The sequence below is a fragment of the Phacochoerus africanus genome, chromosome 4, assembly GCF_016906955.1.
Source record: "Phacochoerus africanus isolate WHEZ1 chromosome 4, ROS_Pafr_v1, whole genome shotgun sequence".
In the NCBI taxonomy this organism is placed as follows: domain Eukaryota; kingdom Metazoa; phylum Chordata; class Mammalia; order Artiodactyla; family Suidae; genus Phacochoerus; species Phacochoerus africanus.
Genome location: NC_062547.1, coordinates 140348351 through 140373535, shown reverse-complemented (window position 1 = coordinate 140373535; position 25185 = coordinate 140348351). Strand labels below are relative to the sequence as shown.

General features: G+C 40.3%; 1 protein-coding gene across 2 annotated transcripts in view; it reads right to left on the bottom strand.

Annotated features, from left to right (window-relative positions):
* KDM3B (lysine demethylase 3B) overlaps window positions 1-25185 on the bottom strand; it is a 73058-nt gene that overhangs the window by 39224 nt on the left and 8649 nt on the right. For both annotated transcript variants that reach the window (XM_047778732.1, XM_047778733.1), the window contains exons 2-6: window positions 11629-11796; window positions 7644-7757; window positions 6003-6108; window positions 3469-3593; window positions 1368-1442 (exon numbers count right to left, since the gene is read on the bottom strand). In XM_047778732.1, coding sequence (XP_047634688.1) covers window positions 1368-1442; window positions 3469-3593; window positions 6003-6108; window positions 7644-7757; window positions 11629-11796 — 588 coding nt within the window. The remainder of the gene's footprint in view (window positions 1-1367; window positions 1443-3468; window positions 3594-6002; window positions 6109-7643; window positions 7758-11628; window positions 11797-25185) is intronic.

Here is a 25185-nt window from a genome sequence, read left to right as displayed (position 1 = left end):
AATATGATATGTGATAAAGAACTATTAAATTTAACCCTGATTCTTTTCTTTCTACCCTAATCTCGTTTTATCAAGTCAAAAATGACTAGATAGGAGGAGCTCCTGTCATGGTGCAGTGGAAACAAATCCGACTAGGAACTATGAGGTTGTGGGTTCGATCCCTGACCTTGCTTGGTGGGCTAAGGATCCAGCATTACCATGAGCTGTGGTGTAGGCTGCAGACATGGCTCGGATCCTGCATTGCTGTGGCTGTGGTATAAGCTGGCAGCTGTACCTCCGATTTGAGCCCTAGCCTGGGAACTTCCATATACCACACCAGAGGCCCTAAAAAAGCAAAAACAAACAAACAAAAAAGGACTAGATAAAGAAGATGACGAACCGCATACTTAGCAGAAGCAGACGAGAGATCAGTATTACACAGGTGCCAAGAGACTATGAGGAATACAAGGACAGGAGGCGGTCCAAGCCAATGTCCTACTGAAGGAAACTCATACAGGATTCCTTGATCGGTTCAGGCACTGATTTATAAGGCATCTTTCAATCTTTCATGGGTTATGATAATTCTTTTTTTTTTTTTTTTTTTTTTTTTTCGTTTTAGGGCCGTGTTCATGGCATATGGAAGATCCCAGGCTAGGGGTCGAATGGGAGCTGCAGCTGCTGGCCTAGACCATAGCCATAGCAAAACGCAATCCGAGATACATCTGCAACCTACACCACAATTCACGGCAATGATGGATCCTTAACTCACTGAGAGAGGCCAGGGATTGAACTCACATCTTCATGGATACTATTCGGATTAGTTTCTGCGGCACCACAACAAGAACTCCGGGTTATGATAATTCTGAATGAACCAAGAGTTGGCCTGGTTCACAGTAATTATGGAGTAATCCACTGTGTGCTGAGCACTGAGCTAGGCACAGTTTGATTTGATTCTGCTCGGGATATGGAATTTCATATTTCCTTGAAGCTTACTACTACTTAATGGAAAGACAATGAAGATGTAGTTTCTTTTCCACTTCTTATTATTGGGTAGGTCATGAATACTACTACCACTTCTTACAGCTTAGTTTACTATATCTTTCAAATTTACGTGTTCTGAAAAAAATGTAAGAATAAACAGGCCATGGATTTTTAAATGGCTAGACAACACAGCCATGATGAAAGGTTTTGCTCAGACTAGGTTTTTTTCTGAGATTATCCTCCCTTAACTAGACGAGACCGCGGAGAGAGTAAGAAATGTACAGTAGTGACAGCTGAAACCCAAAGGGCATCATCCATGGATAACACACATATAAGGAATCTATATAATAAGACAACGCAAGCTCATGAGTCTGCTCAGAGACTCTATCCATTACTCATTACTGTACCTCGCTCTGAGGCGTTGAATTATCCACCAGCATCACATGGATCAGTCTGGGATCTACGGACTTGATCTCACCACTCTACAGTAGGAGTAGAATAGCAGAAAATATGAAAAAAGGGGGAAAAAGATTTAATGCCTTGTCCACCAAAGACAAAATTATATTATTTTTCTCATGTATGTAATTATCTCTATTTCTACTCGCTACTAGAATGAAAGCTCCAAGGGCAGGATCTCTACTATTTCATTCACTACCAGAAAATTAAGATCTGAAATAAGGAGATCTGAAGCACTCAAATATTTCTTAAATGAATGAATGAGTTGAGTTCAATGCTCAAGCGACTCCTTTAGGAATGTTAATTTCAAATTCTGCATCTCAAAACTTTCCTACTCTATAATTAAAGAAACAAAAAAGCTTCAGAACCAGTAATCACTAAAAGCACCACTTTACTATTAAAAAACAAAAGCTTTGGGGAGGGGCCAACTTGACAGACATCATCAGATTTAATCTGCATCTCCTTTGACTTAGCAATTACACATTTAGGAATTTATTCCAATAAATAATGTGAAAGAGTGTGCAATGATATATGCTCAAGGATATTCACTGCACCATTATTGGTATTAGTGGAAATACTGGCAGTGGTTTAAATGTCTGTCAATTTTAGATTAAATTAATTATGATATATCTATTCCATGAATAGTATGCAACTATTTTTAAAGGATGAGGAAGATTTTCATACATACATTTACACAGAAATATGTTGACAATTGAAAATTAAGTCGAAAAGGTAAATTATAGAACTATATGTATCATATAATACCATGTTAATAAGGTACAATTTATACAGTTATCATATAAATGGACAATACATAAATATAATACACATAGAAGATATTTTAGAACATATGGAATATATACCAAACTGCTAATGGTGGTTACCGCTGTGGGGAGCAATATTTGCCTAGGGGAAGGGATGGCTTTCAATATTTATTTTACATAAATGTGTATCATTTGAAATTTGTAAATGAAGATTGAATGATTTAATAATTAAAAAACTCAATAAAGAAAAAACTGAAATCATTTATGCTTAATTACATGTGACTGCTGAGGGCAAGTATGAAACCAACTCAAAGATATCACAAATACATATCTGTTTGCCTCATAAAACTCTACTGTTTTTGCTAGACAATTCTCCAGATAGCTCTAGATGCTATGTTTTTTCTATTTACTTCATTAGAAACAATTCATTTTTTCAGCATCTAAGGGGAGTGGCATAAATGTTAACTGATTTATATATATAAATATATGTATGTATTTTGTCTTTATAGGGCCACACCTGCAGCATATGGAGGTTCCCAGGCTAGGGGTTTAATCAGAGCTGTTGCTGCCAGCCTACACCAGAGCCACAGAAACGCCAGATCCAAGTCACGTCTGCAAACTACACCACAGCTCACGGCAACGCTGGATCCTTAACCCACTGAGCGAGGCCAGGGATCAAACATGCAACCTCATGGTTTCTAGTTGAATTCATTTCCGATGTGATACGAAACTCCAACTGATTATATTTCTATTTTTTTATTTATTTTTACGGCCGCTCTATGTTGCCAAAGCAACTCGGGATCTGAGCTGCATCTGTGACCTACACCACAGCTCATGGCAACACAGGGTCCTTAACCCACTGAATGAGGCCAGGGATTGAACCCACTCCTAACGGATATGAGTTGGGCTCATTGCCACTGAGCACAATAGGAACTCTTAATTATATTTTTAAATACTAACCCTTTATGAATATGATAAAATAATGATGATACCACTTCACATTTGTATACTGTTTTATAGATTTCAAAGCACATTCAAATACATGATCTCAGTTCCCAAAAGATATGCTGTGAGGTGAGAGGGTGGTTACCTAATCACCTTTAATTTAGAGATGAGAACACTGAGGTTAAGAAAGTTGAGCAGCCTTTCTCAAGGTCATACAGTCAACAAGTAATAAAGCCAGAGATGGAATCCAAGTCTTTGTACATGAAATGAAGTACTCCTTTTTGCTACAGCACCTTCTGTAAGGGGATGGATGGACCTCAAACAAAATAACACAGAACCTCACCTCAGTTACAGACACCTCCATAAGACGAGTGATGGAGTCTTGATGGCTTACAACACCACAGAGCCAACTTTCTTCTCCCTCTGGCTGGTACACTTTGACTCTGTGTCCCTGAACACTGTATGGACCTACAGAAAGATTAATCAATATTGGATATTTTGGCGTAAGCTGTATTTCACTATTGTTTCTAAAATCAGAAAGAAAATTATATAGTACAACTCTCTGGCATTTTCAATTCTCTCATATGGAGTTGAATAAACGACCAATTTCAGATTTACCACACTCAGCAATTTAAAAACAAAGCATAAATATTGTTTCCCAGTGACTTTTGTAAATTTTCTTTGGAGATTTCCTAGAATCTCCCAGGCCTCTGATTCCACCTTATCTCAGTCTTTCAATTCTAGAATATAGGGAAGAGAAAGGAAAGTTACAAATCAAAAACTACAGGTAATGTGAAAATGTACTCAGATTTAGCTGGCATACATGTAAAAAAGAAAGTGGGAGGCCAATGAATGTACTATTTTGCTATGTTACTATACGAATGATACTTAACCATTTATACTTTGTTATCTGACTTTTAATACAGTAAGCAGAGAGTTCAATTTATGAAGTTTCCAGCCTCTGGACTAATAATAGTCTGAACAAATATAGCACCTATCTTCCTAGGAACAGAGTTTCAGATACTACTTTATCAGCAGGTAATGTTACCCTGCAATTTCAGCTGGCCCTCCAAGAAAGATAGTTTCTCTCTCCTACATATCTTACATGCTTGAGACTATATAGCTAAATCACTGCCTATTTTAAATTATTATCTTTCAGAGCTACAATTAAGTTGAGTCCTTATGTCACTGAAAATCATGGAGTTCCCATTTGGCTCAGCGGTAATGAACCTGACTACTATCCATGAGGACACGTTTTTTTTTTTTTTTTGTCTTTTTGCTATTTCTTTGGACTGCTCCCACGGCATATGGAGGTTCCCAGGCTAGGGGTCAAATCGGAGCTGTAGCCACCAGCCTACGCCAGAGCCACAGCAACACGGGATCCGAGCCGAGTCTGCAACCTACACCACAGCTCACGGCAACACCGGATCATTAACCCACTGAGCAAGGGCAGGGACCGAACCCGCAACCTCATGGTTCCTAGTCGGATTCGTTAACCACTGCGCCACGACGGGAACTCCAGGACACGGGTTTGATCCCTGGCCTCGCTCAGTGAGTTAAGGATCTGGCGTTGCCATGAGCTGTGGTATAGGTGGCAGATGCAGCTTGGACCCTGTGTTGCTGTGGCTGTGGCACAGGCTGGCAGCTGCAGCTCCAATTTGACCCCTAACCTGGGAATTTCCATATGCTGAAATGGAAAATGGGTACAGCCCTAAAAAAGACAAAAGAAAAAAAAGGAAGAAAGAAAAACGAAAAGAAAATCATGATTATCATGAGGGTTAGAAAGGACAAGAGTAGATGTACAATATGAAGAGAAAGGTAAATGAAGCAACAGTCTATCCTCTGTGTAGAATGCTGGCCAAAATCTATATCTGAACTGGAAAATGTTAATGAAAGCTAGTAATTCTTTTTTTTTTTCTGGCATGCCCATGGTATATGGAAATTCCTAGGCCAGGGATTGAATTCACACCACAGCAGTGGCTAAAACTGCTGCAGTGACAGACAACACGAGATCCTTAACCCACTGATGCCAGGGGTCACATCCCCAGTACCTTAACACTGTGTCTAGTACAAGGTTTGTCCTTAATAAATATTTAAGAAAGCTTAAAAAACAAGACAAAATTGTGTATTATTAAATGTAACATAAAAAGAAAACAGGAGTTCCCTGGTGGCTCAGTGGTCTGAGATCCTATTTTTCCAATCTATTCTGGATATTCAGCTAACTGGAGAGCCTCTTTTTTTGTCTGTGGTTTTTTTAGATTTTAGGGCTGCACATGCAGCATATGGAAATTCTCAGGCTACAGGTAAAACTGGAGCTATAGCCGCTGGTTTATGCTACAGCCACACCAACACAGGATCCAAGCTGCGTCTACGACCTACAACACAGCTCATAGCAATATTGGATCCTTAACCCACTGAACTGAGGCCAGGGATCGAACCCGCCTCCTCATGGACATTATGTCAGGGTCTTAACCCACTCAGCTACAGTAAGAACTCTTGCAGATACTTTTGACACTGCCCACAAAAGAAAGACAAGCACAGGAGTTCCTGTTGTGGCTCATCAGGTTAGGAAACTGACCAGTAACCATGAGGATGCAGGTTCAATCCCTGGCCTCACTTAGTGGGTTAAAGATCCTGTGTTGCTGTGGCTATAGCAGGCAGCAGGCAGCTGCAGGTCTGATTTCAATCCCCTAGCTCCAGGAACTTCCATATGCTCTTGGTATAGCCCCAACAAGGAAAAAAAAAAAAAAAAAAAAGCACAAGCACTTTGAGTTGCATGGTGTTCCCCCAAATCTGTCTTTCTTTTTTTCCTATTCCTTTCAACATTGACCATGCACCTGATTCAAAATTCAGGGACAGAAGACTACGTGTTCTTACCTCGGCTGAATATCTCTTGTAGCTTTTGGTCACTGATCAAAGCATTAACTGTTTCTCTCAGTGCAGCATGTTCCAAAAGAATCTGGTTTTGGCTATCTGTTCCCATCTGGTAAAGATAAAAGAAGAAAAAAACTGAATATTAAAATAAATAGCAATAATATCTAACCAGAAGAGAAAAATTATATCCTGAGGAGCTCTTGCCAAAGAATGTTCCATAGAACCCTAGTCTCATGAGATACTCTGCAAAAGTTAAGGATGCTAAGGTCATTTTGGTTTAGTAAGTATTAAACTCCCCTTGAACAAGGTGAGGGGGTTTGGGGCACCAACTGCTCTCCCATCCTGTTTAGTCAAAAATCTGTATATAACTTTTGACTTCTCAAAAACTTAACTACTAACAGCCGACTGTTGACTGGAGGCCTTACTGATTACAAAAATAATTAACACATATTTTGTATATCATATGCATTATATCTGTATTTCTATAATAAAGTAAGCAAGAGAAAAAAAATAAGAAAATTGTAAGGAAGAGAAAATACATTTACAGTACTGTATTATATTTATTAATACCCTAAGTGTATGATGTCTGTTTTTAAGATGAATCATCTGTCAGTACACCACATCAAGACTGCCTTATATAATGCAAAACATTGTAGAGGTTATAAATATTACTAACACTAGACACCCAAAAATGAAAAGATAAAGTGAAAAAGAAATTCATGTTAATTTATAGGTACTTTATTTATTGAAAAAAAATCTGCATGGTAGTGGACCTGTGTTGTTCAAGCGTCAAAACTGTTTACCTTTCTACATATGACAGTGTATGAAGGACTCTCTTTCCCATACTTATTTGACCACAAAACATTTTTATCCATGTAAATCTTTTTGCTTATTTTGATATTTATCCAACATTCACTGAGTGCCTACTCACATAAGCCCTAGGATTACAAAGATGAATAAAGCAACATTGATGAGAGGGAGTAAAGCCTAATGAGGGAAGAAGACATATCCAAAAAAAATCATCATTAATATTTCACAGAATACACTTTAGGAAATACTGCTCTTGGCTGCCTCATTAAGACAGCAAAACTCTTGGCAGTCTCCTAATTTTTAACCTTCAGACAGTAATCTTTACAAGTGAGAAATAAGTATTACCATCCATAAATTCTGAAACTCTAACTCAGATGCTCAGTTTAAACTACTAACGTTTCCCTCTTTTTCTAACTAAAAATATACCTAAGCTTGTATAATGTTGCTCGTAATCAGCCCAAACTCCTAGCCCTCCTGCCACTGGCTTAAGTGTTGGTCCTCTCGGATTCAAGGTATGGAAGCAGTCACCTCGGGGAAGCTGCTTCTTCTGAGGAAACCCTTAGAATTGTGGTCTTAAGTCTTAAGGTTTTAGAGTAGGGTGGCAGTGTACGGAGAAGGAAAGAAGCCTCAGCCACCAAAAGTACTTTTTTTTTTCTTTTTTCTTTTTTTTTTAAATACTTTTCAAGGGAGCAAAGAACCTTAAAAGGCACAGGGCATTACCGGGAGGAAGTACTTGCTTCCATGTTAAAGGAAAAGGGAAACACCTTATTCATAATCAACAGAGAAATTAGCAAAGAGAGAAATAAGCTTAGGACTAGATCAAGTGTTAAGTACCTGGAACAAATGCAACCCATTAGCATCTGACAGGAAACGAAGCTCTCGATCCAAAAGGTATTCAACTGGAACCACAGAACCCAAACCAAGTTTATCTACTAGGGGAGTGAAAGTCTGTGAAGAAGAATGTTAAGAAAATGATTAGAACTTGGAAAAGAAAATAAATAACAATTAACTGAATAAATAACTTCAGAGAAAATATCCATTATTAATATATCTTTTAGGAGTCCCCTCATGGCAAAGAGAGTTAAGGATCTGGCATTGTCATTGCAGCACCTCAGGTTACTGCTACAGCAAGAGTTCAACCACTGCTCTGGGAACTTCTACATGCTGCAAGTGTGCAGTCCCCTCCCCTCCAAATATATATATTATATATATATATATATATATATATATATATATATATCCCTGTTACCCCAGTCTTTCATTTTTCTTACCCTCTCATAATCACCATCATATCCTGTTTTTATTTATTTATTTATTTTAGGCCTGTACCTGCGACATGCGGAAGTTCCCAGGCTAGAGGTCCAATCTGAGCTATAGCTGCTGGCCTACACCACAGCCACAGTAATACAGGATCCAAGCCATGTCTGTAACCTATACCACAGCTTGTGGCAATGCTGGATCCTTCAGCCCACTGAGCAAGGCCAAAGACTGAACGGGCATCCTCATGGATACTAGTTGGGTTCGTTGCCTCTGGGCCACAATGGGAACTCTTCAATATTCTTATTTAAGCTAAAAAGGACAAGAATGAGAAATTCCTCATTCTCTCTAATGATCTGACTAATCTTCTTGATGAGCTTCAAGAGGGCTAAATTACAGTAACTTCCCAGAATAAAGAGTTATCATCTTTAGAACTCTTGAAACCTTTGTGAGATTTCTGAAATGATCAGTGGTATAAGTATGCATGGGTAAATTCACATTACTGTTTCATAAATAAATTGCCTACAAGAGTCACCTAGGGGCCCAGATCTACTTGAACTTCTTCTAAAAGTTCAATTGGGGAGTTCCCATCATGGCTCAGTGGTTAATGAATCTGACTAGGAACCATGAGGTTGCAGGTTCGATCCCTGGCCTTGCTCAGCAGGTTAAGGATCTGGTGTTGCCGTGAGCTGTGGCGTAGGTTGCAGATGTGGCTCGGATCCCACGTTGCTGTGGCTCTGATGTAGGCTGGCGGCTACAGCTCTGATTAGACCCCTAGCCTGGGAATCTCCATATGCCGCAGAAGCAGCCCAAGAAATGGCAAAAAGACCAAAAAAAAAAAAAAGAAAAGCTATCATCAAAGACAAATGTAGCAAGTGCTGACAAGAATGTGGAGAAGGGAGAACCCTTGTGCACCATCACTGGGGAGTGTCAATTTAGCGCGCACTATGGAGGCAGTATGGAGGTTCCTTAAAAATTAAAAATAGTGGGTGGAGTTCCCATCGTGGCTCAGTGGTTTACAAATCTGACTAAGATCCATGAGGATTTGGGTTTGATCCCTGGCCTTGCTCATTAAAGGATCCGGTGTTGCTGTGAGCTGTGGTGTAGGTTAGAGACACAGCTCAGATCCTTGTGTTGCTGTGGCTGTGGTGTAGGCTGGCAGCTGTAGCTCCAAATCAACCCCTAGCCTGGGAACCTCCACATGCCACAGGTGTGGACCTAAAAAGCAAAAAATAAATAAATAAATAAGTAATAAAAAATAGAAAAGTTCCTGTCGTGGCTCAGCAAGTTAAGAAACTGACACAGTGTTCAGGAGTTCCCGTCGTGGCTCAGTGGTTAATGAATCCGACTAGGAACCATGAGGTTGTGAGTTTGATCCCTGGCCTTGCTCAGTGGCTTAGGGATCTGGCGTTGCCCTGAGTTGTGGTGTAGCTTGCAGACGAGGCTCGGATCTCACGTTGCTGTGGCTCTGGTGTAGGCCGGTGGCTACTGCTCCGATTAGACCCCTAGCATGGGAACCTCCATATGCTGTGGAAGCGGCCCAAGCAATGGCAAGCAATGGCAAAAAGACAAAAAAAAGAAACTGACACAGTGTTCATGAGGATGTGGGTTCGATCCCTGGCCTTACTCAGTGGGTTAAGGATCCAGTGTTGCTGCAAACTGAGGTGTAGGTCACAGACGAAGCTCAGATTATTGGACCTGGTGTTGCCACAGCTGTGGTGTAGTCTGCAGCTACAGCTCTGATTCAAATCCTAGCCCAGGAACTTCCAGATGCTGCAGGTGTAGCTAGAAAAAGAAAACAAACAAAACTATCATATTGGGGAGTTCCCGTCGTGGCGCAGTGGTTAACGAATCTGACTAGGAACCATGAGGTTGCGGGTTCGGTCCCTGCCCTTGCTCAGTGAGTTAACGATCCGGCGTTGCCGTGAGCTGTGGTGTAGGTTGCAGACTCGGCTCGGATCCCGAGTTGCTGTGGCTCTGGCGTAGGCTGGTGGCTACAGCTCCGATTTGACCCCTAGCCTGGGAACCTCCATATGCCGCGGGAGTAGCCCAAGAAATAGCAAAAAAAAAAAAAAAACTATCATATGATCCAACAATTCCACTTCTGGGTATTTATCTGAAGGAAATGAAATCACTATATATATATATATATATATACACACACACACACACACACACACATATATATATACACACACATATATATACATACACATATATATACATATATACACACACATATACATATACATACAGATATATACATATACACACAAACACATACATATATATATATATATATATATATATATTTTTTTTTTTTGTCTTTTTAGGCCTGCACCTGCAGCATATGGAAGTCCCAAGCTACGGGTTGAATCAGAGTTGCGGCTGCCATCCTACACCACAGCAACACAGCATCTGAGCTGTGTCTGCAACCTATACCACACCTCACAGCAATGCTGGATCTTTTACCCCACTGAGTCAGGCCAGGGATCAAACCCACATCCTCACGGATACTAATCGTGTTCTTAACCTGCTGAGCCACAAAAGGAACTCCTGAAATCACTATCTGGAAGAGATATCTGCATCCCCATGTTCAACTGAGCCACAAAAGGAACTCCTGAAATCATTATCTGGAAGAAATATCTGCATCCCCATGTTCAGCATACAGCGTTATTTACAAGAGCCAAGACGTAGAAACACCTAAGTATCTGGTGATGGATGAATGGATAAAGAAAATGTGGTGTATACACACAGACGCACATGAATATTACACACAATGAAAAATTATTCAGTCATAAAAAAGGAGACAATCTTGCCATTTACAAGAACATAGCTGAATCTCCAGGGCATTATGCTAAGTGAAACAGACAGAGAAAGAAAAATGTGGTAGGATTTCACTTACATGCAGAACCTAAACAACTGATCTCATAGACTCGGAGTGGTTGCCAGAGGTGGGAGAGTGGGGGGAATGGATGAAAGTGGTCAAAGGGTATAAATTGAGTAAGTTCTGGGCATCTAACGTATAGCATGATGACTATAGCTAATAATGCTACTGTATTATATACTTGAAAGTATACCTTAAAAGGTCTTATACAAAAACATAACTATGTGAGTCAATGGAAGTGTTAACTAACCTTATTGTGACAATCATTTCAGATACATTATATATATATGTATAAAACTATCATGTTGTATACAAACTTATACAATGTTATATGTCAACTATATGTCAATGAAGCTGGCAAAAATTAAACAGTTTCTATGGAAAAAAAAGACTTTAACGATTACAAACATTGTTTCATAACCTTACTATAAAAAAGCAAGGTGAAAAATTATTTAGAAACAAAGTATCAAATATTATCTAATATAAAGTTTCAGAAGACACAGGAGAAAAGATCTCCAATTTTTCCTCTGGTAACTTCAGAATAAAAGTATGCTAAGGACTAAGCATTGGAGTTTAGGGAATTCTAAAGAGTCCTGCTATTGGATAAATACCGTTAGCATAGGAGTAAATAGGAGTAAAAGCCAAATATGTCCCTAGCCAATAAAAGTCACTCACCAGGGCTGGCCACTGTGCAATTGAGATTCGAGTGCCCTGGACAAGGACTGGGTCCTTCCGGGGTGCCCATACCAGAGACCCTTCCAGCAGAAGCACAATAACCTCTTCAGCGTGAACTTTAACCCAGGAGTGTTCCTTCCAGTTACAGCCGTCAAATTCTACAAAGATCTAGAAAAAGAGTTAAAAATAAATCTTTAGGTTACCTTTGGAAAAATCCAACATTACAATGCATGAACAAACACAAACCTTCTGTTTTGAAAAAATGACTAGGTAAAATTCTACTATCTTATTTTTAAGTTCTTTTAATGGATTTCAATAAAAAACAATCTTACTTCAAAGCCAGGAAGTTGCTCTCATCCTCACTCTGAAAAGAGGGTACAGAGTTAAGGGGGCGTAAGTTATCTACAGTTAGTAATTTTTAGCTGTGACCCTACTGAGATTTTCAACTCTCAGTTTCCAATTCACATCTAGGCACACTAGCTGGGGGCTTATTATGCATAAGGCACTATGCTAGGTTCAGGAATACAGAGAGGAATCTACCACAGTTCCTGGTCTCAAGGAGCTCAAGAGTTTAATATGTGGGAAGAGAAACTTTCTTATACTTCTTCTGAAAATGACTCAAATTTTAAAATTAATTTTGAATAGGTTATATACACACATGGTACAAAATTCAAAAGGATAAACACTAAAAAAAAAAAAAAAAAAAAAAAGAATCTCCCAGTCCCCTGAGTGAATTTTTATAGTACCACTAACTGCCAGGAGTGATCTCACATTTACCAGCAGAGGCACACTGTCATCACAATGATGCTTTGCTTCCTCCCAGAAAAGGCTCCGCCTTTTGAGATATACTTAAGTAGACTCTGTAAGGAGTTTTTGAAATCAATTCATATTAAATGAAACTACATTTTTCTTTCTTTCTTTTTGGCCGTACCCATGGCACACAGAAGTCCCCAGGCCAGGAAATGAAACTGCACCACAGCACTGATCTGAGCTACAGCAGTGACAATGCCAAATCCTTAACTGCTAGGCCACCCAGAAACTCTGAAACAACATTTTTCTAATAAATAGTATACTTAGGCTTGACTTTTCCATATAAATTCTGATATCTGAGCATGTTCAATACAGCGTAAAAAGGAAGACATATGCATATAGGTATCAATATTTAGAACAGAAATTTTAGGGCCCAAAATACAGCTGGTCACAAAAAGAAAGACTAAAGCATTTATATCCCATTTCATTTTTTTTTCCATCTTTTTGCTATTTCTTGGGCTGCTCCCGCAGCATATGGAGGTTCCCAGGCTAGGGGTCCAATCAGAGATGTAGCCACTGGCCTATGCCAGAGTCACAGCAACACGGGATCCGAGCCGCGTCTGCAACCTACACCGCACGCAGCTCACAGCAATGCCAGATCCTTAACCCACTGAGCAAGGGCAGGGACCGAACCCGCAACCTCATGGTTCCTAGTCGGATTTGTTAACCACTGCACCACGCCGGGAACTCCCCATTTCATTTTTACAGAATTTTAGTTGGCTCTTGGGAAATATGCAATAAAATAAAATATAAATTAAAAAATCAAGGCTAAGCAAACTACAAAGTGTAAAAAGAGGTAATGAGCTCCCGCTGTGATGGAATGGGATTGGCAGCATCTCTTCAGTGCCAGGATGTAGGTCCAATCCCCTGCCCAGCACAGGGGGTTAAAGGATCCGGTGCTGCACTGGAAATTGGATCTGATCCCTGGCCCAGGAACCCCATATGTCATGGGGTGGCCAAAAAAAAGAAAAAAAAAAGGAGGGAAAACTTGAGCAGGCAATAAGGATTTATACAGCTGTACGACTGCATGATATATGGCATGATTGAGTGATTGATTGATTTGGCTCTGAGCTTCCCAAAGGTCACTATGAAAATGGAGAGGTCAGCTGCACAGTCCTCACTGTCTAAAAGGAAAGCACAAAGCAATTACTCAGGGAAGCAACACTTTCCAACTATGTGCCTCTACAAGAAATTTCTCACATGACTCTTGCTAAGGCAACAACGAGTGATGCAGGACAATGTCAGAATCCCCACAGCAGTCACTCCCAGCTAGGAACCACAGAGTTATCAGTAAGATCTGTAAGTACTAAGGGTATCAAGCATTTCCTACAGACTGAATATTAAAGCCTAGTACATGTGTCATTATTACTTTTCAAATATTTGTAGATGATACAATGAATAAAATTGAAACCCATTAAAATTGTTACTGAATTCATATCAGCTTTTATTGGTATATTAGTTCTTATCTAAGTCAAGTTAAAAATCAGAGTTACAACTACATGAAAATTCAGGATACTTATACCTGAAAAGTGTGGAACCACTGCTTAGTAGCCTAGCATTGGGCTTAATCTCTTTACAAATAAGAAATACTTATGAACTGAAGTGCACTGCTGGGAAATTATCCCAGAAATTAAATTCATTATAGAAAGTTCTAGTTTTAATTTTTATAATATACCAAGTAAGCTTCATTTCGACTAAAAAAAAAAGGACAGGAAAATAAGGCTCAGAAAGAGGAAGCATGATTTGTATAGAGAAAGAACACTAAACTGCATTGAATATATGAATGGGCTCACTCATATATACATCTATGTTCTAAAGGAATAAAAATACAACTTCAAGTAACTTGCAGACAACTGGAAAGAGATGAATTCAAATTTACATTTAATTGTAGACTCTGGCAACAAGAAACACACTAATGAAAAAAGCTTGGGGCTTATGTTCTGGGAGGCTTGGATTTGAGTCTTCACCCCACTTTCTATTAAATACAGAACTTGGGGCAAATCACTCTTCCCTCCTCAAGTTTTGTTTTCCTCCCTTGTAATAAGACACACCCTTCTTCCTTACCTCATAGACTGGTTGTGAAAACTCAATAAAGTAATGGGTTTAAAAGCACTTTGGTCAATTACAAAGCCCTACTTGTGCAATAATATGCCATAAAATAAACAAAAATAAAATAAAATAGAGTATAGAGGGGTGTTTAGAGACAGGAGAGATCACTTCAGCTGTACAAAGAGACTGATCAGGGCTGAGGTTAAAGAAAAAAAATGCAGTCCGAGTCAAGTTTTAAGACGGCCAGGAGCTTACAGCATGCTGTGGGGAAGGAGAAAGAGATGAGTCTAAAAAGACTAAGAGTCACATTTAAGAGAAGAGCTAACACCTATCCTTCTGAAACTATTCCAAAAAATTGCAGAGGAAGGGATTCTCCCAAACTCATTCTATGAGGCCACCATAACCCTGATACCAAAACCAGACAAAGATACCACAAAAAAAGAAAACTACAGGCCAATTTCACTGATGAACATCGATGCAAAAATCCTCAACAAAATACTAGCAAACCAGAGTACCCGTCGTGGCGCAGTGGTTAACGAATCCGACTAGGAACCATGAGGTTGCGGGTTCGGTCCCTGCCCTTGCTCAGTGGGTTAAGGATCCAGCGTTGCCATGGGCTTGTGGTGTGGGTCGCAGACGCGGCTTGGATCCCACATTTCTGTGGCTCTGGCGTAGGCCGGTGGCTACATCTCTGATTGGACCCCTAGCCTGGGAACCTCCATATTCTGCGGGAGCGGCCCAAGAAACAGCAAAAAGACAAAAAAAATACTAGCAAACGGCACCCAACAATACATTAAAAGGATTGTACATCATGAAGTGGGATTTATCCCAGGGATGCAAGGATTCTTCAATATCCGCAAATCCATCAGTGTGATACACCACATTAACAAACTGAAGAATAAAAACCATATGATCCTCTCAATAGACGCGGAAAAAGCCTTGGACAAAATCCAACACCCATTTCTGATAAAAACCCTTCAGAAAGCGGGCATAGCGGGAACCTACCTCAACAGGATAAAGGCCATATATGACAAACCCACAGCAAACATCATTCTCAATGGTGAAAAGCTGAAAGAATTCCCGCTGAGATCAGGAACAAGACAAGGATGTCCGCTCTTGCCACCACTCTTCAACATAGTTCTGGAAGTCCTAGCCACAGCAATCAGAGAAGTAAAAGAAATAAAAGGAATCCAAATTGGAAAGGAAGAAGTAAAACTATCACTATTTGCAGATGACATGATGCTATACCTAGAGAATCCTAAAGACTCTACCAGAAAACTGTTAGAGCTCATCCGTGAATTTGGCAAAGTCACAGGATACAAAATTAATACACAGACATCAACAGCATTTCTATATACTTACAATGAAACTTCAGAAAGAAAAATTAGGGAAGCAATCCCATTTACCATTGCATCCAAAAGAATAAAATACCTAGGAATAAACCTACCTGAAGAGACAAAAGAACTGTACTCTGAAAACTATAAGACACTGATGAAAGAAATCAAAGATGACACAAATAGATAGAAATATATACCATGCTCATGGATTGGAAGAGTTAATATTATCAAAATGACTATACTACCTAAGGCAATCCACAGATTCAATGCAATTTCTATTAAATTACCAAGGACATTTGTCACAGAACTCGAACAAAATGTTCTAAAGTTTGTTTGGAAGCACAAAAGACCCAGAATAGCCAAAGACATCATGGAAAAGAAAAATGGAGCTAGAGGAATCAGGCTTCTGGACTTTGGACTACACTACAAAGCAACAATCATCAAAACTGTATGGTACTGGCACAAAGACAGAAATATAGATCAGTGGAACAGGATAGAAAGCCCAGAACTCAACCCACACACCTACAGCCAACTAATCTATGACAAAGTAGGCAAGGATACACAATGGAGAAAGGACAGTTTGTTCAGTAAGTGGTGCTGGGAAAACTGGACAGCCACATGGAAAAGAATGAAATTAGAACACTCCCTAACACCATACACAAAAAGAAACTCCAAATGGATTAAAGACCTAGCTATAAGACCAGATACTATAAAACTCTTAGAGGAAAACAGGTCAAACACTCTCTGGCATAAATGACAGCAACATCTTCTCAGAACCACCTCTTAGAGTATTGACAATAAAAACAAAAATAAACAAATGGGACCTAATCAAACTTCAAAGTTTCTGCACAGCAAAGGAAACCCTAAACAAAACGAAAAGACAACCCACTGAATGGGAGAAAATCTTTGCAGTGAATCAACTGACAAGGGATTCATCTCCAAAATGTACAAACACCTTCTGCAGCTCCATACCAAAAAAACAAACAACCCCATCAAAAAATGGGCAGAAGATCTAAACAGACAGTTCTCCAAAGAAGACATACAGATGGCCAAAAAACACATGAAATGCAAATCAAAACCACTATGAGGTACCACCTTACACCAGCCAGAATGGCCATCATCAAAAAGTCTACAAATAATAAGTGCTGGAGAGGGTGTGGAGAAAAAGGAACCCTAGTACACTGTTGGTGGGATTGTAAAATTGGTGCAACCACTGTGGAAAACAGGATGGAGAGTCCTCAGAAAATGAAAAATAGAACTACCATTTGATCCAGCAATTCCACTCCTGGGCATCTATCCAGAGAAAACCACAACTCGCAAAGACACAGGTACTCCATTGTTCATTGCAGCACCATGAGGTTGCGGGTTTGGCCCCTGCCCTTGCTCAGTGGGTTAACGATCCGGCGTTGCCGTGAGCTGTGGTGTAGGTCGCAGACGCGGCTCGGATCCCACGTTGCTGTGGCTTGGTGTAGGCCGGAGGCTACAGCTCCGATTAGACCCCTAGCCTGGGAACCTCCATATGCCACGGGAGTGGCCCAAGAAATGGCAAAAAGACAAAAAAACAAAACAAAACCAAAAAAACCTAAATGTCCATTGACAAAGGAGTGGCTAGAGAAGATGTGGTATATATACACAATGGAATATTACTCAGCCATTAAAAAGAACGAAATACCAGCATTTTTAGCAACATGGATGGACGCAGAAACTATCATGCTAAGTGAAGTCAGCCATACAATGAGACACCAACATCAAATGCTCTTACTGACATGTGGAATCTGAAAAAAGGACAGACTGAACTTCTTTGCAGAACAGATGCTGACTCACAGACAATGAAAAACTTATGGTCTCTGGAGGAGACAGTTTGGGGGGTGGGGGGATGTGCTTGGGCTGTGGGATGGAAATCCTGTGAAATCAGATTGTTATGATCATTATACAACTACAGATGTGATAAATTCATTTAATTAAGAAAAGTAAAAAATAAAGATAATCTATGAATAGAATATTAAGCATGAACTGGAAATTTAAAAATAAATAAATAATAAGTAAATGACAAAAAAATAAAATAAAAAAATAAAAAGACTAAGAGTCAATGTGGAAGACCCTGAACATTGGGATAAAATTTGGACTTCAACCAACTGCTAACAGGAGATATGTGTGTATGGGTGTGTATATGCACAACTGCCATTAAAAGGTCTCCTCCCATAGAGGAGTTCCCATTGTGGTGAAGCAGAAACAAATCTGACTAGTAACCATGAGGTTGCAGGTTCGATCCCTGGCCTTGCTGAGTGGGTTAAGGATCCGACGCTGCCATGAGCTGTGGTGTAGGCTGCAGACGTGGCTTGGATCTGGTGTTGCTGTGGCTGTGGTGTAGACTGCAGCTATAACTCCAATTCGACCCTAGCCTGGAAACCTCCATGTGGTGCAGGTACAGCCCTCAAAAGACAAAAGACAATAAAATAAAATAAAATTAAAATAAAAGGTCTTCAATCGAGGTCAAAATATAAACAGAACAGTTGGTTTTAGGACAACTCATTAACTAGGACAGTGGATGTAGATAGGGGGTGGGGGTGGGGAACAGGGAGTGTTCTTACACAACCCAGAGTTGGAGTAGTGAGACTAGCTTGGAAGTGACCAGCACTTGTGAGAATCAACGAGTCCTATCACCAAGTGGGATAACTGCTTGGATATAAGGAAGTTACGTAAGGGAAATTTTTTTTTTTTTTTTGTCTTTTTGCTATTTCTTCAGGCCGCTCCTGCGGCATATGGAGGTTTCCAGGCTAGGGGTCGAATCGGAGCTGCAGCTGCCGGCCTACGCCAGAGCCACAGCAACGCGGAATCCGAGCCGCGTCTGCGACCCACACCACAGCTCACGGCAACGCCGGATCGTTAACCCACTAAGCAAGGGCAGGGACCGAACCCGCAACCTCATGGTTCCTAGTCGGATTCGTTAACCACTGCGCCACGATGGGAACTCCGTAAGGGAAAATTTTTAAAATGACTTAGATTTTGAACCAGAGACTAAGAGAACTGTGGTGTTGAGTGGCGCCATAAATGAATGTCAGGAGGCAATAGCTGAAGGACAGAAAAGACCTTATAAGCCATGAAATGGAGCACAGGGTATGGAGCCCCCAGGCGGAGTCTGACCCTGAGCGACATGGAACTTTACTTAGAAACCCAGAGGTCGACGCTCCACAGTGCCTGACAGCTAGGTGCCATGCTACAGTACTAACACGCCACTTTAAAAACCAACATGAGTCACAAAATTCTAAGTCATACCAACACAAATATAAGAACAACACTAAAATAAGTCACCATAATGATTTTGTCTTTGTACATAAGAACTTGAACATTTTAAAAGTTAATATTCAGGAATCCTATTATCACACACCTGAAAACACCATCGAAAAGCTGACATATTTGGGAGTTCCCATCGTGGTGCAGTGGTTAACGAATCTGACTAGGAACCATGAGGTTGCGGGCTCGGTCCCTGGCCTTGCTCAGTGGGTTAATGATCCGGCGTTGCCGTGAGCTGTGGTGTAGGTTGCAGACGCAGCTCGGATCCCGCGTTGCTGTGGCTCTGGCGTAGGCTGGTGGCTACAGCTCTGATTTGACCCCTAGCCTGGGAACCTCCATATGCCGCGGGAGCGGCCCAAGAAATGGCAAAAAGACAAAAAAAAAAAAAAAAAGAAAAGCTGACATATTTGAAAGCCACATTTCATCTAATGTAAGGGCAATTATTTCTTAACCTGCCTGGGCAAAAGAATAGTGTTGAACTTGACAACCACCTCAGCACGTATGTACTGGGATCAAGCAACAGCTTGAGGCTAACAGTATGAATTTGTTTTACAACGTGGAATGTGGATATCTGTAAGGATGTTCTACCAGCATTAAGGATTATTTTTGACCCCAGCACTGGGTTTCACCTCCTAGCTAGAGATGGAAGGAGTTAGAACATAAAAGGTGAAGAATCATTTAGTCAAAGTACACAGAACATGAACTCATAAAATGGTAGTGGCCAGGTCACAGGATAAGAAGAAGGGATACAAACAAACAAACAAACAAAATTAAAAAAAAAAAAAAAAAAGCAATGGTAATGACTGGACTGAGTTAGATACGGCCCAGGCAGGTTGATAATCTCGACAGAACAGGATTAAAACATTTGAGTTGACTTTTTCAAAAAGCCTACTATTTTTTTTTTTTTTTGTCTTTATAGGGCCGCACCTGCGGCATATGGAGCTTCCCAGGCTAGGGGTCTAAATCAGAGCTGCAGCTGCCAGCCTATGCCAGAGCCACAGCAACGAGGGATGTGAGCCGTCTGTGACCTACACCACAGCTTACGGCAACACCGGATCCTTAACCCATTGAGCGAGGCCAGGGATTGAACCTGAAACTTCATGGTTCTTAGTCGGATTCGTTAACCACTGAGACACGACGGGAACTCCCAAAAAGCCTACTATTAAAAATTTCTACTGTTAGAGTAAGAGCACCAAATAGTACTGCACTTTGAACAGCTCTTTTATGGTTGATAGTGATATACATTCATTTCAGTGACATTAAAATGAAATATTTTTAAAAAATCAAATAACTCAACTCTAGTTTGATAAAATTAGATGGTAGTAATCTGAGTAATAGAGACCTCCATGTTTATCACATATTCATATAATTACCGGTTTAGATTCTGGTTTTTCCTAAGGCCATTCTTACTATAATTAACAAAATTATTCATTTATTCATTCACTCAACAAAAACAGAATGCCTCATAAATGTGTGTGTGTACGTGTGCTCACGTGCACGCACACACATAAGCGAGCAGCACTTGCCAGCAGGGCCAAGAATATCAAAGTGGATAAGGTAGCACTTGGTAGGAGTGAATCACACCCTCAGTGAGCCAAGAGGCAGGTAGAGAAATTATTACAGAGCTATGTAATAAATGAGGGCTATAATAAAGACTGAACATGCTAAAGAAGGCTTCTGCCTTGGGGAACTAGAAAAGCTTCACAGAACACAGAGTGTATGCAAGCTGGATCTCAAAGGTCAAGCTGCATTCATTCTTCTGGCAGAGAGGGGAGAGAACGACTTTCCAGCGGGTGCAAAGTCAAAGGAACATCAAAGCAGATTGAGTGTTCTAGGAGGAGGATGTAGAGGCTAGTAAGCTAGCTATAAAGTGTTCTGTCGGCATCTTAACGGATGATAAATTGAAACCTAGTGGCAAAAGTTCTTGTTTGGTCAGCAGTGGGTTTTTTGGTGGTTGGTTTGTTCTAACGTGCGCTTAAAAATCATTAGGCACTGGCCATCAGTCAATCCTCTCTACACCCTTTAGTCTGTCACCCAGCTCTTTCACATAAGCCTGGTCCCTGGACATGTGAGTTTATGTTGTCTTCATAGGCCTTAGGGGAGCCAATGATAGTTTTAATGGGTAGGGACAATGATAAAAACAGAAGGACAGAAACTGTCCAGATATGTTTTAGAAAGATAAGGCCACCTGGAGGAAAAACTTCTCAATATTAAGTTTAAATAGGAAGTCAAAATAGAAATTACAAAGTTTGGAGTTCCCGCAATCTCATGGTTCCTAGTCGGATTCGTTAACCACTAAGACAGGTGAAAACATGGGCTATGGTGATACATGAAAACAGGTACATAAAATACTGCTGGAGTTCCCGTCATGGTGCAGTGGTTAACGAATCCGACTAGGAACCATGAGGTTGCGGGTTCAATTCCTGGCCTTGCTCAGTGGGTTAAGGATTCGGCGTTGCTGTGAGCTGTGGTGTAGGTTGCAGACGCGGCTCGGATCCCGTGTTGCTATGGCTCTGGCGTAGGCCGGTGGCTACGGCTCCTATTAGACCCCTAGCCTGAGAATCTCCATATGCCACGGGAGTGGCCCTAGAAAAGGCAAAAAAGAAAAAAAACAGAGAGAAAGGTATCCGATAGACTAATGTGGAAAGATTTCTTTTTTTTTTGTCTTTTTTTGTTGTTGTTGTTGTCATTGTTGTTGTTGTTGTTGCTATTTCTTGGGCTGCTCCCGCGGCATATGGAGGTTCCCAGGCTAGGGGTTGAATCGGAGCTGTAGCCACCGGCCTACGCCAGAGCCACAGCAACCCGGGATCCAAGCCGCGTCTGCAACCTACACCACAGCTCACGGCAACGCCGGATCGTTAACCCACTGAGCAAGGGCAGGGACCGAACCCGCAACCTCATGGTTCCTAGTCAGATTCGTTAACCACTGCACCACGACGGGAACTCCCAATATTTCTAAGAAATACAGAAAAAAAGCAAGCTGAAGATTTTTTAGGGGGTGGGAGAACAAGAAAAGCATTGGGGTAGGAGAAGTAATAATATTTTAGCCTTTTCAGTAAATGTTCCTTCTTTTTTGTCTTTAAAAACATGTATTCAGGGAGTTCCTGTTGTGGCACAGCAGAAACGAATCCAACTAGCATCCATGAGGATGAGGGTTCATTTGATCGCTGGCCTTCCTCAGTGGGTTGGGGATCTGATGTTGCTGTGAGCTGCAGTGTAGGTCACAGATTCGGTTCAGATCCCGAGTTGGTGTGGCTGTGGTGTAGGCCGGCAGCTATAGCTCAGATTCGACCCCTAGCCTGGGAACTTCCATATGCCTCGGGTATGGCCCTAAAAAGCAGAACAAAACAACAACAAAAAACATGTATTCACGTATTATTTATATTATGAACTTTTTTAAAAAAGAAAGAATTAACTTTGGGGTCAGGTTGGAAGAGAACTCATAGAGGGAAAAACTGGAGACAGGGAGACAAATTACAAAGAAATGAAAACCCAGGTAAGAGACATAAAGGCCTAAACCAATAAGACTATATGAATGGAGGGCATATTTGAGAAATTAGAGATAAAAATGGCCATGAGCTGCAGTGTAGGTCGTAGGTGTGTCTCAGATTCTGTGTTGCTGTGGCTGCGGCATAGGCCAGAAGCTACAGTTCCAATTTGACCCATAGCCTGGGAACTTCCACATGTCACAGGTACAGGCCTAAAATACATAAATAAATAAATAAACAACAGGATATGATGATGATTGTGAGAGGGTAAGAAAAATGGAAGACTAACTTCCAAGGTTCCTGTATTTTCTTTACCAGTGTTCTTAACTACATTCTAAACAACATATGAACACTGATACAAATGATTTTACAAAACTGGGATATCTTGACAACCTTGGTGGGGAATGATGCAACTCTAGAACAATGCTGCTTTTTGAACAAAAAATAATTTTCTCTCTAAGGTTCCTTTGATCAAGAGATAGCTTTCTAACAATTACTCCCATTTTTTTTCCCTAACACTCTCAATAAATTAAACGTTAAATGCTTGAGTATCATAGGAATAACTTGAACAAAAATTCAAGCATATGTATGCTCACAGGGTCAGTGTAATCAAAAAGATCTGGATTTCCATTTCTTCCCCATTTCTTAGCTGTGTAGCTGAGAGGAAGTTACTTTAGCCTCTATGAGTCTTACTTCCCTTGCCTATTAATAGGGACACTAAGTACCTCAAAGGATTGTAATAGGATTAGATGAAATAAAAATGTAAAATGCCTAGCAGATCTTGGGCTCCCAATAAATCACATGCCTTAAGCAAACTTATACTACTGGTCAGAATATATTACATGGTATGACTTAAAGGAAAAAAAAAATTGCCATATATCAAGAATCTTAAATATGTGTATATTCTGTGTTTTCATAATACCACTCCTGGCAATAATCCTAGGAAGTCACCCTGAATACAGAAAAGGCTTTAATTCACAAAAATATTAATCACAGAATTATTGATAAAGCCTAAAATCTGAAACAATTTCAATATCCAATGAAAGAGGAATGGTTAAATTATCCAGTCCAATAAAAACTATAAGATTTTCTTAGAGAGCATTTATTGTTTTCCTTTCACTTATGAAAACAATACATGTTATCTGTGGAAAATACAGAAAAGCACAAAGAAAATTAAAATTTTTTGGTAATACAAGAAAATAATTGCCATATTTAGTGAAAAGCAAAACTCAAAATTGAAAATACAATGTGAATTCAATGTTTAATGATTCTAAAAAAGGATTAGAAGAATATGTATCAATACACAGCAGTTTCTAATGGGTTGGTGACACTACAGGGACTATTTTTTAATTTATTATTTTTATTAAAATAATTTCTACATTTATATAATAGGCATGTGTTACTTGAGAATCAGACAAACAAAACATCTAATGCTTCAAATAACTCAGATGTAAATCACAAAAACCAACGACAATGTATTTTTAATGGGGGAGGGGCAAATATGAATCCAATCATATAAAGACACAAAAATTAGTACTGAGTCAATATTAATAAAAATATATAAAAAGCCCCTTGGAGCTCCCATTTTGGCTCAGTGGGTTAAGAACCAGACTAGTATCCATGAGGATGCGGGTTCAACCCCTGAACTCATTTAGTGGTCATTGCCTCAAGCTATGGTGTTGGTGACAGATACGACTTGGATCTCACATTGCTGTGGCATAGGCCTGCAGCTGCAGGTCCTATCTGACACTCTAGCCTGGGAACTTCCATATGCTGCGAGGGTATTAAAAAAAAAAAAGAAGAGTTCCCATCATGGCACAGCAGAAAGGAATCCAACTAGGAACCACGAGGTTTCGGGATCAATCCCTGGCCTCACTCAGTGCCTTGAGGATCCAGCATTGCTGTGAGCTGTGGTGTAGGTTGCAGACCCGGCCCGGATCCCACATTGTGGGGCTGTGGCACAGGCTGGCAGCAATAGCTCCACTTATACCCCTAGCCTTGGAACCTCTATATGCCATGGGTGTGGACCTAAAAAGCAAATAAATTAAAAAAACATACACACACACACACACACACATATATAAAGCCCCTTAAAGATCAAGTATAGGAGTTCCTGTTGTGGCTCAGGGGAAACAAATCTGACTAGCATCCATGAGTACGAAGGATCAATTCCTGGTCTTGCTCAGTGGTTAAGGATCTGGAATTGCCATGAGCTATGGTGTACGTCACAGATGTGGCTTGGATCCTGCATTGCTGGGCTGTGGTGTAGGCTGGAAGCTACAGCTCCAATTTGACCCCTAGCCTGGGAACTTCCATATGCCGTGGGTATGGCCCTAAAAAGACAAAAAAAAAAAAAAAAAGATCAAGTATAAATCAGAGTTCCCTGGTGGTTCAAGTAGGTTAAGGACCTGATGCTGTCACTGCTATGGCTCGGGTTGCTGCTATGGCATGATTTTGATAACTGGCCTGGGATTTTCCACATGCTATGCACGTGGTCAAAAATACCAAAGGGGAAAAAAAATCAAGTATAAATACTTTTTCTTCTTTTCACTTTTTCTTTTTTGGCTGCCCTGCAGCAT